At 52.5% G+C, this 14,388-nt stretch overlaps 1 protein-coding gene across 1 annotated transcript in view; it reads right to left on the bottom strand.

The window, feature by feature from the left end:
* FGFR1 (fibroblast growth factor receptor 1) overlaps positions 1-14,388 on the bottom strand; it is a 47,859-nt gene that overhangs the window by 11,470 nt on the left and 22,001 nt on the right. The window contains exons 3-6 of the mRNA XM_010838846.1: positions 3,598-3,864; positions 2,153-2,242; positions 1,720-1,892; positions 1-36 (exon numbers count right to left, since the gene is read on the bottom strand). Coding sequence (XP_010837148.1) covers positions 1-36; positions 1,720-1,892; positions 2,153-2,242; positions 3,598-3,864 — 566 coding nt within the window. The remainder of the gene's footprint in view (positions 37-1,719; positions 1,893-2,152; positions 2,243-3,597; positions 3,865-14,388) is intronic.

Genomic DNA, 14,388 nt, shown 5'->3' with positions numbered 1-14,388 from the left:
GGAGTCCATAATGATGCTCCAGGTGGCATAACGGACCTGAGGGGAAACATGCCAAAGGGCCCCAATGTGGGTCTGGAGGGAAAGGTGGGCAGAAGCCACGCACCCTCCAGTCAGAGCACGCAGCCCGGCTGCACAGGGAGCTGGGGACCATCATCCCAGCCCACTCACATTCTGCAGGAAGGCATCAGGCAGAGGGGTGTGAGGACTCGGAAAGTCTGCCTGCCACGGCCAAGGCCATCTGCAATCTGGACAAATGTGCCTTCGGAGCCCTCCCAGATACACTGGGAACTTTCCTAGCCCTGCACCCCTGTCCACACTGCTCTTGTGCCAGAGCAGCGTCCTGCTAAGAGTCCAGCCGTGTCCACCCTTGATGTCTCGTTTCACAGTCCTCACAGGTGCCGCGCTCCCGTTAGATGGACCCTGTTGGGCAAGACGCTGCCTCATAAGACCCAGAGCACAGGGTGCTGCACACAGCAACTGCTGGCTGAGTTACTTTATAAACAGTTTGTTTTTCTGATTTCCTCTGCTTCCCTTTTTTAACATGTATGTCATTTGGCTACTCTGGGTCTTGGTTGCGGCATGTGGGATCGCGTTCCCTGATCAGGGACACAGCCAGGCCCCCAGCTTTGGAAGCAAGGAGTCTTAGGCACTGGACAGCCAGGGAAGCCCCTCCTCTACTTTTCTTATGCAAGATTAATGAGAAAAGAGCAGCTAGGTGAGATGGGAGAGAAACAGGAATGGTGAGAATGATCACAGGGTTTAAAGGAGGATTAGATGAATACACTCTTCCTAGAATTATAAACGGGCAAAGGACTTGAACAATTTCCACAGCAAGAAATGGAAACCACTTAGTAACACATGAAAATTCTAAGTTTGTTCCTAAGCAAAATAGCCCACAGAGAACAATCTGATACTCTCACCTGTCAAATTTGTTGGCAAAAGTATAGCCAGTTTATCATTCTCATACTCTGCTATGGGAGGGCGAATTCATTTTCCCTTTTAAGAAAGTAACTGTTACCACAATAAAATAAAATGAAAAAAAAAATCACACCCCTACTCATTACATCATCTTCCATTAGAGCAAATGTCACAGTAAAATTTTATGTCTTCCCATTGGACTTTGAACTCTACTGCCTAATACATTTTCTGGAAAGACATGTATCCACAAAATGTTGGTGTAAAAAATGAATAAGTGAACAAATGAATAAAATTACCTAACTTTATTAGGGGAAAAAAAAAAAAGGAATTGGGTAACATGCATCAAGAGCTTAAAAATGCTTATACTTTGCTCTAGTAACTTCCAGCAATCTGTCCCTAAAGAGGAGTATTTTAAAATACTTACATAGACTTTACAAAGATATTCACCATAACATTATTTACAGCAGTGCAAAACTGGAAAATAGTATCACAAAATAGTTCATTAAATTATGGGGCAATTAATACTGGGATATTATAAAGCCATGAAAAATCATCTTTCAAATACATGGCAAAAGACTCATAACCTTAACAACTGGCAAGAAATTAGATAGTCAATGTGATTGACCATGCAAAAATCAAATACGTAGAAAAAAAGACTAAAAAGATTTAAGTTTATTTTCTTTTTTAGTATTTGAAAATTTTCTAGAGTGTTATTTAAAACAATTAAAGGCATATAAGTAAGGATTTTCTAAGCAGCGTCTCCTGCCCGCCTTACTCCAGCTTTCATAAAAACCCAGATACCTTGTAGCCTCCGATCCTGTGGTCAGGCTTGAATTCTTTGCCGTTTTTCAGCCAGCGCAGCGTGGGGTTTGGGGTCCCACTGGAAGGGCATTTGAACTTCACTGTCTTGGCAGCTGGCACTGCGTGCAGTTTCTTTTCCATCTTTTCTGGTGACGTCCAGTACGGAGCCACGGCTGCCCAGGGAGAGCAGAGAGAGACAGGGCCTGGTCAGGCTCGGGGGAGGCCCCACCCACCTGCTCGCCACCTGTGAACAATGCCCGCACCGGTCCGGACCCCAGAGGGGTGGTCCCCCAGGGTCCCCCATGTGGCCCGTCATGACTCCCATGTGCCCTGCTACCCCTCCCTTCTCCAGTCGTTTGCCTAAGCTTTCCCTTTTCTGTTCCAACCCAATCCCCGGGCCCGGAGGCCAGAAAGGAAGGAAACAGTGTCTCACGCATACGGTTTGGTTTGGTGTTATCTGTTTCCTTCTCCTCCGAAGAGGAGTCATCGTCGTCATCGTCGTCCTCCGACGAGGGGAGCGCATCTAGGGCAAGAAGGAGGGGGCGCTGAGGTCCCTCCCCCAGGAAAAGAGGCTGCAGCTCGCATCCAGTCCACAGCCACCCCGGGAACACGAGGGCCAGTCCAGTAACAGGCGACTGCAGCGACCACTCCCCACCGAGCCTCCTGAGACCACGCCTCCCTCAGTGTCCGTCCCTCCGCGGGACAGACACGGTTTATGTAAGAACTGCACGCCCTGTGCCTGTCCCCCTCCTCCACCGACCCCAACACACTGCCCTTCCCTGCCCCGAAGCCTTTGCCCCATCACGGATAGGTGGGGTTCTCTTTAACCTAAGTCCACCCTGCACTCAGAGGCTCACGCCGCATCTCAGAACCAGCAGCCAGGGCACCCAAACCCTCCTTTGGAAACCCAGACAGATCGAGGCACTATGGCCAGAAGCCATTTCCGAAGCCCTGGGCTGAACTCTCTGGAGTTGCAACGTTTCTAGCACGTATCCGCTGAGGTCGGGGAACTGCGCTTCTCAACCACAGTGGACAGGAACCCACGACACAGTGGGCAGCTGCCAACACCTGCCCCCAACAAGTATCCACTCCTTTGAGTGTGTGGTCACCCATCAGGGTTCGTGCCAGATCTTTCCCCAGTCCTTTCTAGTGTTTTGGGGGCATCTGGAGGGAAGTGAAGGAGGCATGTCCCTCTGCTGGGGAGGGGGCGTTCTAGAGGATGTTTGGCGGGTGGGGGAGAGGCCAGGCTCACAGCCTGAGATGCATAAGTGGTGTAAAGAGAATTCCAGCTCTACGCGGTTCAATCCTAAGGTTTTGTAAAAGTCATATCCTACAAGTGGCAAGTCCCCTGAGTCACAGAGCTCTAGGGTTCCCTGGCTGCCATAACACAGGTCTGGAAGTTAGAGAACATGTGTCTCCCATCAAGCCGTGACTACAGTGGTGCAACTGGGTCATCCACTATCCCACAGGGACCTCACCACGAATCTGGGGGCGCTGATGACTAAGCCCAGCACCAAGTCCAAATGGCCAGGGAACAAGAGTTTGGAAGCTGCCTGAGCCCTGGGGCACCCCGATGACCTGGGCAGGCTGTGCTGGAGAAACCACCGTGTCTCACTGCCCCCCCCAGGGGTGTTAGCGAGCACCGCCGAGGTGGGTTCAGGCAGTCCTTCGCTCTCCAACCCGAGGCCAGCACCCCGAGTCACCCCCTGAGAGCTAAGCCGCGCAGCGGGCCGGAGCGATGTTAGTGGGTGGCAGCTTCTGCAGCAGAGGGGAGGGCGCGGATGACGGCAGAGGAAGAGGCCGGCCTCCCCCTGAGACGAGCAGAGAGGGAGGCGGGGGGTTGCAAGGGAGAGGCGGAGGGTGGACTTGGCTACCCACCTGAGACGTTGACGGAGAAGTAGGTGGTGTCACTGCCGGAGGGGCTGCTGGTCACGCAGGCGTAGAGGCCTGAGTCGGCGGGCACGGAGCCCCGAACCTCCACCTCCTCCCCGGTGATGCGCGTGCGGTTGCTGTCCGCCAGCTGCACCCCGTCCCGCAGCCAGTTGATGCTCTGAACATCGTCCCGCAGCCGACAGCGGAGCTGCAGCAGGTCACCGGGGTGGACCAGGAGGGACTCCACTTCCACAGGGGCTCCCCAGGGCTGGGCTGCAGCCACCGCAGGGACCAGGAAGAGGGCAGAGGGAGCAAGGGGGCAGGAGGAATGGGGAAAGACAAAGGCATTATGCCGGCCGCACAGAGCTGCAGCATCCCCGGGGGGCGGGGTACGGAGCTGGGGTGGCGGGTCAGTCGGGGGGACGGCTGGCTCCCTGGGCACTCCCAATGCTTCCCCTCCACCCTACTCCTCCAGAGGGCAAAGGAAGACAGGCGAAGTTAGGAAGCAGCTGCAGCAGCATTAAGCGGTTCAGAGTGGGTTTCCATCCATCTTTTGGTGGCGGGGGCAGCTCTGGCCCTCCCCAGGACTCCTGGGTATCTAAGAGCACCCCCTCCCCATACACACAGCTCTTTACCAAGAGCGGCCGCTTCCCAGGGGAACACACTGTTCACTTTTGGGTGGGGCAGCCTCACCCCTCTCCCCAGGAACAAGCCTCCACCAAAATGCAGCAGCCCCCCATGTGGTGGGCAGCGTGTCATGAGTGGGGTTCTAGATTCAAGTGATCAGTACTGGGGGGTGCTTGGAGCCCCGCAAGGAGTCCGATGCACAGGGCGTATATGTGGGAGAGACGGCCCGAGGAGAGGTCAGCTCAGGGGAGCCTCAGGCTAACAGGTGTTGGGCCAGAGGATTCGGAGCTTTTGACTATATTAGGAACAGAGGCCAGCAGCTGCCACAAAACCCACACTTGCCCTGGCAGCAAAAGCCGCTCCACACAAAGCTCCTTTCTCCTCGTCCCACTGCAGGGCTCCCCCTCTCGAGCCCCCAACCTCCTCTCCGCTGCCCTCCCCTGACACACAGGCACACACACCCACTCCCCGGCACTGCTCCCCCACCCCACCCCAAGCCTGGGGGTCCACACACCCATCCCTCTCGACCAGCAACGCTGAACTTGCGCCAACAGGAAGGCCTGAGGCCGGACACAGGACAAGGCCAGCCTCGGGCGTATCTGTCTTCTCCCAAGCACACCCCGTCCACACGAACACAGAGAAACGCACCTCCCCATCCCTCTCGGCACTTGCACGTCTGCTCCTGGCATCTTCCGCCCTCTGCCCGGCCTCCACCAGAACAACACACCTGAAGTAGCTCACACCCACCACCTGCCTGGTTTCTACTGCCTTCTGCAGCCTTCTTTCTTTCTTACCCCCGTTTCGCCATCAGAGGCTTGCTGGCAGCCCCCCTGCAGGTCCTGGATTTGGGAGGCTCTGAAAGGCACCTGGCCCCGCCGCGCTGGCGTCTCTGCCTGGCTCTCCACCCACCCTCTGGTTCTCAGCCTGGCTGGAAACTGCCCCAAAGGCCTTTCTGACCCTAGTCTGGGTCAGGGGCCCTCCCCTCGCACTTGTCACCCTGGAGGAAAGGCCCCTTTCTTGATAAGGTTGCCAGAGTGGGAACATGTCACATTTACCTTCAAACCCCATTACCCAGGAGGGCCCTGGCCCACAAGAGCTACCAAGAAAGGTTTGCTGAATAATCTGACGATGATGCACTGTCTCTCCGTTGTCTTCCCTTCCAAACTCCGCTTCTCCTTCACCACCTCATTTTAACCCACTCTTTCTGAAGTCCCCAACAGGTTTCTGCTAGAAACTTCACCGATGAAATGTGTCCTGGGCACCAGGGACTAACAGTAGCTTTTTGTGGGAGGAGGCCTCGGACGAGGCTCAGAGGCCACGGCTGCAGGCCGGGTGCCCCTTGACCCAAGGGCTCTGTCTTAAATCCTAGGTAAATACTGAGTCATCAAAAAGGAGGTGCTGGTTTAAAAGGGTTTGGAAACAAACCACTGGGCCCGCACTCATTTATTTTTGTGAATCAGGTCAAGAGGCACACCGCAAAGGTGAGCAGACCACACACTGATTAAAAATAAGCTTTTGTGGGTCTTGGAAAATAAAAGTTATTCTTTCCATTTTTAATGGTTTGTGGTTTTGCCAAAAGGAGGCAGAAGAAAAGCCATTCAGACTTGACCCTTAGGGAAACAGAAGACGCTCCTATGGATCAAATCTCATTTTCCTGCAATGACCTCACTGATTAAATATTTTGCAGCTCATGATCTGTACCAGCCGTTGGTCAAACAGTAAACTCCGGTAAACTCAAATTCTTAGCCTCTGACAGGTCTCAGAAACAAAAAGGTAGCAGGGAGAACACGGGCGTTGCCCCAAGAGAAAGCAACAAAGGGACACTTGGCTCTGCTGGGGCCAGCTCGGGCTGATTCCACTTGGATCTGAAACTCCCCGATCTTCCTGGCCAGGACGTGCAAACAGAACTCTTCTGCACGATCTAGATAAAGCCTCAAGAGCCAGCTTTCTTGTCCCAGTCCCTGGAGGTCAAGCTCAGCCCCATGCTCCATGCCACGGTGTGCTCGTCCCGTTCATTCTCCTGATCAATATCGAAGACTGTGTAGACGATGAACTCTAACCCCATGCTTTGCCGTCAAGGCTCCTCTCAGTCTGTTCCGTCCTCCCCATGCAACCGTCTTCTCCCTGCCTTCCACGCCAAGTCTGGCTGTTTTCTGCACTAACCGTATTCTGCAGCCACAACAAAACTGACTTCTGCTCAAGGCTGTCAGGCATCTCTCTAGAACTCTCCTACCCACCTACTCAAAGTGCACCATCCAAGACGCCCACCCTCCTTTTCTGTAAAAACAGTTACCATCTGAATAGCACAAATTTGCATTTAATTCCATGCCATCTTGCACTGTTGCTTTTTCAAACATCTTTATTGAGATATAACTCACGTATCATAAAATTCACCCATTTATAACGTATCATTCAATACTTTTTAGTACAGTCACAGAATGCAACTATCACCACAATCTACCTTTAGAACATTTGTATCACCCCCAAAAGAAACCCCATACCCATTAGCAGTCACTGACTATCCCCTCCCCCTCCACCAGCCTAGGCAACCATTGATCTGCTTTGTCTCTATAGATTTGCCTATATTAGATAGTTAATATCAATGGACTTGTGCAATATAGTTTTTTTGGTGTGTCCTCTTTTCTTTTATCATGTTTTCAAGGTTCTTTTCATGTTGTCTCATGTACTTTATTCCTTTTAGTGGCCAATAGTCCATTGTGTGAGTATACCACATTTTATTAATCTGTTTGTTGGCTGATGGACATTTGGGTGTATCTTTTCCTAATTGTCTAAAGTGTCCATGTCTTGCCTAAGAAACAGAAAGCAACTCAGACCAATAGAATGGTCTATTATAGTTTTCCCACAGTGCCTGACAATGTCAGAAACACAGAAAAATACTCAGTAGGTCTTGAAGTTAGCATCTGGCAAAGACTAAATTTTAGGGGAACTGAAAACATTCTTCTCAATTTGAACCAAAACCTACGGCTCTTGGTTTCCGGTGGATTTTTTTCATGGCTAATAGTGCTCTTGGATGTGTGTCAAAGCCTCCATTTACAAAGCAGGTAAATGCCACTTTCTTCGAGGAGGTAATGGAAAGGTAACTGACCATCTGCTGGCTTACTGGGCCCTGCCCCTCTGTGTCACCACCTGGACTAGCAGCCCTGATCTTGGAGCATCGTCTGTAAGGCAACTGATGTGGGCATCCATGCTCACTGGCCGCCTGCAACAACCAAGTCATTACTCTCCATTCTCCTGCGGTCATGCAGGGTCCCCCATTTATGTCCCCGTTAGAAAGGCCTTTGCATCTGTGGCTCCGTCTCCACTGAGCTGGCCTTTCTCTGACCAGGACCCATGCACCAGGGCTCTTCGTGTCGTTAGGCATCAGGAAGCAAGAAAGGAGCTGACACCTTTATTGGGCTGGCCATGACTGATGAAGAACAGAAAGCAGTTTATTGGGCAGCGACTTGAAAAGACATTCCAACGCTTGATGAATTGGAGTGGGGAGGCTGTGGGGGAGACTGCAAAGCCACACACTCGCTTTGTGTGTCCTGTTTTCTGAGAGATGAGGTGGGCAACAGAGGCTGGAGGACACTGGGTATCTGTATTCCGTGGGGACCTGGCCTGAGGCTGAAAGCACTTGGCACGCGTTTCACTCCGACAGGCTCTGGGTGCAGGGTGCTTGGGGTGCCCCGGAGGAAAACGGTGCATCCTGCTTCCATGCCCACATCAGAGTCACTATGATCGTCACTGGGAGCAAGAAGGTTAGGGTTAGGGTTGGACTTGACTTGCACACCCTTAGAGGATCAAAGGTGCCCTGGCCGTCTCTCCGGAAGACAGGAGGGAACGAAGGCTCCTGCTTAGCTGCCTGAATCTGGGGCTGAGGAGGACTCTGGTTGTGGGGCAGCTTCTAGGACAGTGCAGACAGCAGGTGGACCATGGAAGGCCGTGCTGGCTGGACCCAGGACACTCTTAGTGGGAGGGATGGGGCTTCAGACAGCAATCACCAGTCCCATCTGCTTCTCTAATGGAACCTCTCCACCCTCCAAGGGGAACTAGAAACAGATCAGGGACCCAAACATTTTAGTAATCCTCAAGGAAGCAGCTAGAAAAACAGAGAGGTGAGAGGTGGTATTTCTCAAGTCTAGGAATGTGATTAATGTTAGCGGGGCCCTACGGAGTCCCTCTCCCTCCCTACTTTCCTCCAAAACACCAGGGCTCTGTAATTGCCAATGAGCCAACAGGATATAGCAGTTGGCTCATGGCAGGACTGGCCAGAAATCTGCCACTGTCATCTAGCAGGCAGCTCTGATCTGGGTTCATCTGTTCAGATCCAAGTTCTTGATTCTAAACTCCGAGTCTTCTGCCAGCCCCGGGTACCATGTAGGATGGGCAATGACCACGAGGAGGCTCAAATCCATACAAACGTGTTCATTGTAAGATGAGACCCCAGTTTCCCCCAAATGGAAGAAGACAGGGACTTTCTCCAGAATGGCTATCAGTGGGTTGTCTCTGTGAGCTCTTGTTGCTGTGCAAAGAGAGGTCATGGATTAAAATAAGGAGCAAAAGAGCTGGTCAGCCTTGGGCTGCTGCTGCTGCTGAGTTGTGTCCGACTCTGTGTGACCCCACAGATGGCAGCCCACCAGGCTCCCCTATCCCTGGGATTCTCCAGGCAAGAACACTGGAGTGGGATTTTCCAGGCAAGAGTACTGGAGTGGGTTGCAAGTTCCTTCTTCCAGCCTTGGGCTAGCCAGGGTGATAAGATTTACACAATACCTGGTTGGTATGGAGGACTTTATCATACAACACGAGGTAAGGGGAGAAGAATATGAGAGCCCAGGGCAGGTGACCCAGCACAGGCTCCAAGGTTTCAGAACTTAAGTATTGGTGGTCAAGGCAGATGGCAATGTTCGCAGCACTGGGGAACATGATGGTAGGGGAAGGCAGTGAAACTTTGTAGGGAGCAGAAATAGATGGGGTGCTTACGAGCAAGGCTGTGCCTCAGGATGAAGGGGACGGGAGATGAGGCTAGACCATATGGCCTGCCTGGAATAAAAGAAGACACAGCAGAAAACAGCCCCCTCCAAATGATTTCAACTTAAAGGTGGGTGGATAGAACAGAACCACTGAAGAAGTCCCAGCAAACACACTCCTCTGCAGTCTCTGTGAATGCAGGCCTTTCATGCCACATGGACAAACATACCTGAAAATGTATTTTAAAAATACCACTTCACCAGCCTTGGTCCCATAAGAACCAATTTGGTCTGGAAGCTATCCATCCCGGAGCCCCACAACTTCGCATGAACCCAGCAAGGAACAGCACCATATTTGCATAGCACTTTACGACTGACCACACGCCTCCCCATATATTATCTTGGGATCCTTAAACAACTCTGAAAACAGTAACTCCAATATTGGCCAATACTGGCAGCAGTCTTATTATCTACATCCCATATCCTGTGAATGCTTTTACCACAGAGTATCCCTGAATCCTCAGAGCAACCATGAAAAGTGAAGTGTTAGTTGCTTGGTCGTGTCCGACTCTGTGACCCCACGGACTGGAGCCCGCCAGGCTCCTCTGTCCATGGGGATTCTCCAGGCGAGAATACTGGACTGGGTTGCCATGCCCTCCTCCAGGGCTTCCCAACCCAACGATAGAAGCTGGGTCTCCTGCATTGCAGGCGGATTCTTTACCAACTGAGCCACCGGGAAGCCCAGAGGAGGTTGATACCATTGTTACCTCTACCCTGGGAATGCAGAAGCTGATGGTATGCCAAGTACACAACAACCCCCTGAAGTGAGGACCGTCACCCTCAGTCGACAGAGGGGACATGGAGGCATGGGAGGTTCAGGATGTGTCCAAGACAGCCTACCTAGTCAGTAAGTGGCTGAGCAGGGATTTGCCCCCAGGTGGCCTGACTCTCCGGAATCCACATGCATCCAGAACCTTTGAAAGAGACCAGTGCAAAGGGTCTCTATTTGTACCGTCTTTGCAATCCTTGCCTGCGGAAGGCGAAAGAAACCCTTTCTGGTCGGCCCCTGGGTCCCGCCTAATGACACCTGTGTCTCCTACCTTCCTCCCATGGGACTCTGCAGCTGGCTGCTTTAGCCTCCTCCTCTTCTTATTCCTTCACCTCCACAACCACTACTTGATAACTTGGTGTTTTTTTTTTTTACTTACAGTGCACTTTCCTGGTCATGCTCATCTACCCTTTAGAGTTGAGCAGGTGAGACTGCGCCCATTTGGCCGACGAGGAAACTGGGAGGTGGGGGTGGGGCAGCCCTGTGACCATGGCGGACCCAGGGCTAACAGTAGTGCCCCACTTTGGCGCGGCACCTGATGCTTTACAGAGTGTGCTTATTCACGTCTGTGCTCATTTGCATGCATTTCAGTTAAACACGAGACAGTGGAGGTCGAGAGACTTCTCCCAAAGTCACAAAACAGTCACGAAAAAAACACAAAACAAAACAGTCACGAGTCTTAACTACTGAACCACCAGGGAAGTCCCCCCAAGTCCCTCTTGAGTGCAGCTTATAGCTGAGCTGATGACCTCAGATGACCCCTGCCTGAACCACTGAAAAGATCAAGAATGTCAGGCAAAGAGGCTGGCCACCCCTCCCCTGGGCCAGCTCCCCCCTCCTCCCCCATCACACATCCTGACTGTCCCAGCCCTGGCCCAGGCATTCTGCGTCCCATCCCCTCATGCCTCTGGTTGCCTGGTTTGCATGCCCTCCTCCAGGACCTGGGGCCTCTCAAGTCCTGGCCCCCCCAGCTCTCCTGTCCCCTCACCCTGCCAAGCCAATACCCTCACCACCCTTTATTTTGCTTTCTCCTAAAATAACACTGTTTCTGTCTCTCCATCACTTCCCCAGACATGAAAACTCATTCTCTGGAAATCTCTGCAGCTCTGTCGCTCAACTCATTTGTAATGTGACTTACAGATTTTCACAGCTTTATCGTGCCCTCATTCAAAATGCTCAGCCGAGGGCCGATCCATCAGTACGTCTCATCCATCCTGTGAGGTCAGTGTGGCATCATCTCTATGCCCACTCTGGAGAGGAAGGGTGTAGGCTTGAACAGCTAGCCCCCCAACAAATCCAGGTGTGACAGCTCTTCACGGTTGTCTTCCCTTTTTGTTGTTCAGTCGCTCATTCCTGTCTGACTCTTTGAGACCCCATGGACTGCAGCTCACCAGTCCTTCACTATCTCCTGGAGTTTAATCAAATACATGTCTACTGAGTCAGTGATGCCATCCAACCATCTCATCCTCTGTTGCCCCCTTCTCCTCTTGCCCTCAATCTTTCCCAGCATCAGGGTGTTTTCCAATGAGTTGGCTCTTTGCATTAGGTAGCCAAAGGATTGGAGCTTCTTCATTCCTAGGAAATCCTTTGGATTCTGTGTTTCTGGGTTGAGAAAATTAGAAGAGGGGCCATGCTCTTTGGTAACGTGGGGAACTGGTGCTCCAGGAATGTTTACAGTCTTGACACAAACTCCCCAGAGATAAATGAGGGGGCAATTGTGGGTGGGGGAGGAACTCGGGGTGGCTTTGAAAGCAACTTAAAAGGAAGACAGAACAGCCCAGCGGGGCCCCGGGAGCCCTCTGTCAAGGTTTTTATTACGTTATTTTGGCTTTGAAATGGAACTGAAAACTTACTTTAGTCTGGCAACGCCAGGCCAGAGGGGGTTCTCATCAAAATCCTGGGGGACAACGGTCATCCTGCAAGGGTGGGGGGTCCAGGGAGGAAGCCCTCTGGATGCGTGATCCCCTGGACATGCAGCGTCCCTGAGACGGGGTGCACACAGAAGTGTGCGGGAGGGGACACGGGGACACCAGTCAATTAGTGGGGCCTGACACCCTGATCCAGCCGCATTCACCGGGCCCCCAACCCGGGGGGATTTGGAGTGTAGGTGTTTTTTTTTTCAAATAGAAAAAGGGAAAGAAGTAAGAAGGAACATTTTGCATGCAAATGGGCCGCTGCCAGAAGAGCCCATTAAAATGTAAAAACTCCACATTCAGCCTGACAAAACGGTGCAAACTGCTGCGTGGGCCAGAGGGGCAGCAATACAGCTCCCGACAAAGGGGCCCGGCCACAATGGGAGCTGAATGGTCTCAGTCAGCGGGTCCCCTCTCGCGTTGCCATGGGGACCCCACCCGGGCTTACCAAAGGTATTTCCTGAGGAGAAAGGCAGTGCACACATGCCCAGGCGGCCCGGCTAATCCTGACAGGAAGCCTTCGCCATTCAGCAGCCCAGGGGCTTGGGGCCGGGAGTTGTGTTTTGTTTTTATTAAAAAAAAAAAAAGATCCCGGGGCTTTTGTGTCGTCCCATCTCGTCACTGTAATTTAGCGCTGAGCCGCCTGTGCTGGCCGAAGCCACAGCCAGGACCCGGCACCCACTCCAAGACCCCCCAAAACCGGCTCCCCGGTTAAGTTGCAGGGCAGGCAGGTGAATCCCTGTATTTTGTGCAGACCTTCCCCAAAGATGCAGCGATGGGTAGCCCAGCATCAAAGTTGAGTCTGACGTTCTAGCTGATGCATTTTCTTCCCTCCTAGAGACTGGGTTCCCCACCTTCCCCCCCTTCCCCCATACCTCCCACCACGAGGAGGAGGACACTTCCAGGCTGGGGAGAGGGCTGTAATTACGTGATTAACAAAGGAATGTGCCCAGGAGTAGTTTTTAAGAGAAATCTCCCCTTTTCCTCTTGCCCCAGTGTTTACAGAAGCACTCCGGGCAGAAATGCTTCCTCCAAAGGATGCCCGGTACCCTTGGCTGCTTTCCCGCCTGCCTTACCAGGAAGAAAGAGCTGCCCTGGGCTGGGGCAAGTTCACCTAAGTTGTGGTCTGCAGCTACTGGGAAGCAAGGTCTCTCAGTTCCCGGTTCCTAGAAGTTTGTCACTAGCTCACACTTGGCACCAGAGGAATCAGCCTTGGCAGATTCAGGGAAGAAAGCCAACAACACAGCTGGCGGTGGAGACAGAAACTCCTGTGTGACAACTGCCCCCCTTGGACACAGTTTAGGGTAAATTAACATTTCCTGAGCAAACTTGTATGTGGAAGGAGCCGGCCTCCATGAAGATAACAAAATGAAGGGGGCTGGCCCAGCCAGGCCTGTGGGTTTGCAGAGTTCATGCTCTTGCCTCTAAACCATCCCCTGCAAAATCTTTTGAATCTGGCATTTTGATGGGGCAGTGCAGCAGACCCAAGTTCAATCCCTGGGTCAGGAAAATCCCCTGGAGAAGGGAATGGCAACCCACTCAAGTATTCCTGCATGGAGAAATCCAAGAACAGAGGAGCCTAGTGGGCTCCAGTCCACGGGGTTGCAAAGAGTTGGATACAACTGAGCAATTAACATCTTCCCTGATGGCTCAGGCAGGAAAAGGGTCTGCCTACAAGGCGGGAGACCTGGGGTTCGATCCCTGGGTCGGGAAGATTCCCTGGAGAAGGCAATGGCAACCCACTCCAGTACTCCTGCCTGGAAAATCCCATGGACGGAGAAGCCTGGTGGGCTACAATCCACAGTGTCGCAAAGAGTCAGACATGACTGAGTGACTTCACTCACTCACTGACTCGAGCAATTAACACAACACATGCTAGATTGGTTGCTAAATCGATTGTTTGGGCAGCATTAAGACCGTGCCTCACCACAGCCCTGGAAGCTTCTAGAGCCATGTTTGGTGGGTTCCATCTTAGGAAAAGAAGCTGGAGAGCCTTGCTCATTCACGGAAAACGTCCCCTAAAGAACCACATGCCCAGGAAGGGGACTTGTGTAGGGATCAGGACGATGGAGTGGGGAACTTCTCCTGCCCTTAGTAAATACAAGGGGGCGGGGCCAAAGTACCAACTGTGACAACACAGAACACCTTCCCCCAAAGCGGTCAGGGAAAGCTGGATTAGCTGAAGAGGTGTGTGTGTGTGTGTGTATGTATGTGTGTGTGTGTATGTGTGTGAGTGTGCAGGGGTCCCGCTGCTCCGAGGGGAGCTCAGACCCTCCCACCACTGGCCCGGAGCCCAGGCCTCCCCAGCCATGTGTCTGCAGCTGTGACCTGTCAGGCACTTCCTGGTCTGGGTTCTGTAATGGAAAGATCATTAAGAGTGGGGGAGGGACGACGGCGAAGAGGTAACCAGGCAGCTCCCACTCCGCCCGGCTCTGACCTTAGAAGTCCAGTCAGGTTC

The sequence above is a fragment of the Bison bison genome, unplaced genomic scaffold (genome assembly GCF_000754665.1).
Source record: "Bison bison bison isolate TAMUID 2011002044 unplaced genomic scaffold, Bison_UMD1.0 scf7180017864105, whole genome shotgun sequence".
Lineage (NCBI taxonomy): Eukaryota > Metazoa > Chordata > Mammalia > Artiodactyla > Bovidae > Bison > Bison bison.
This window is presented reverse-complemented; position numbering and strand designations above follow the sequence as displayed.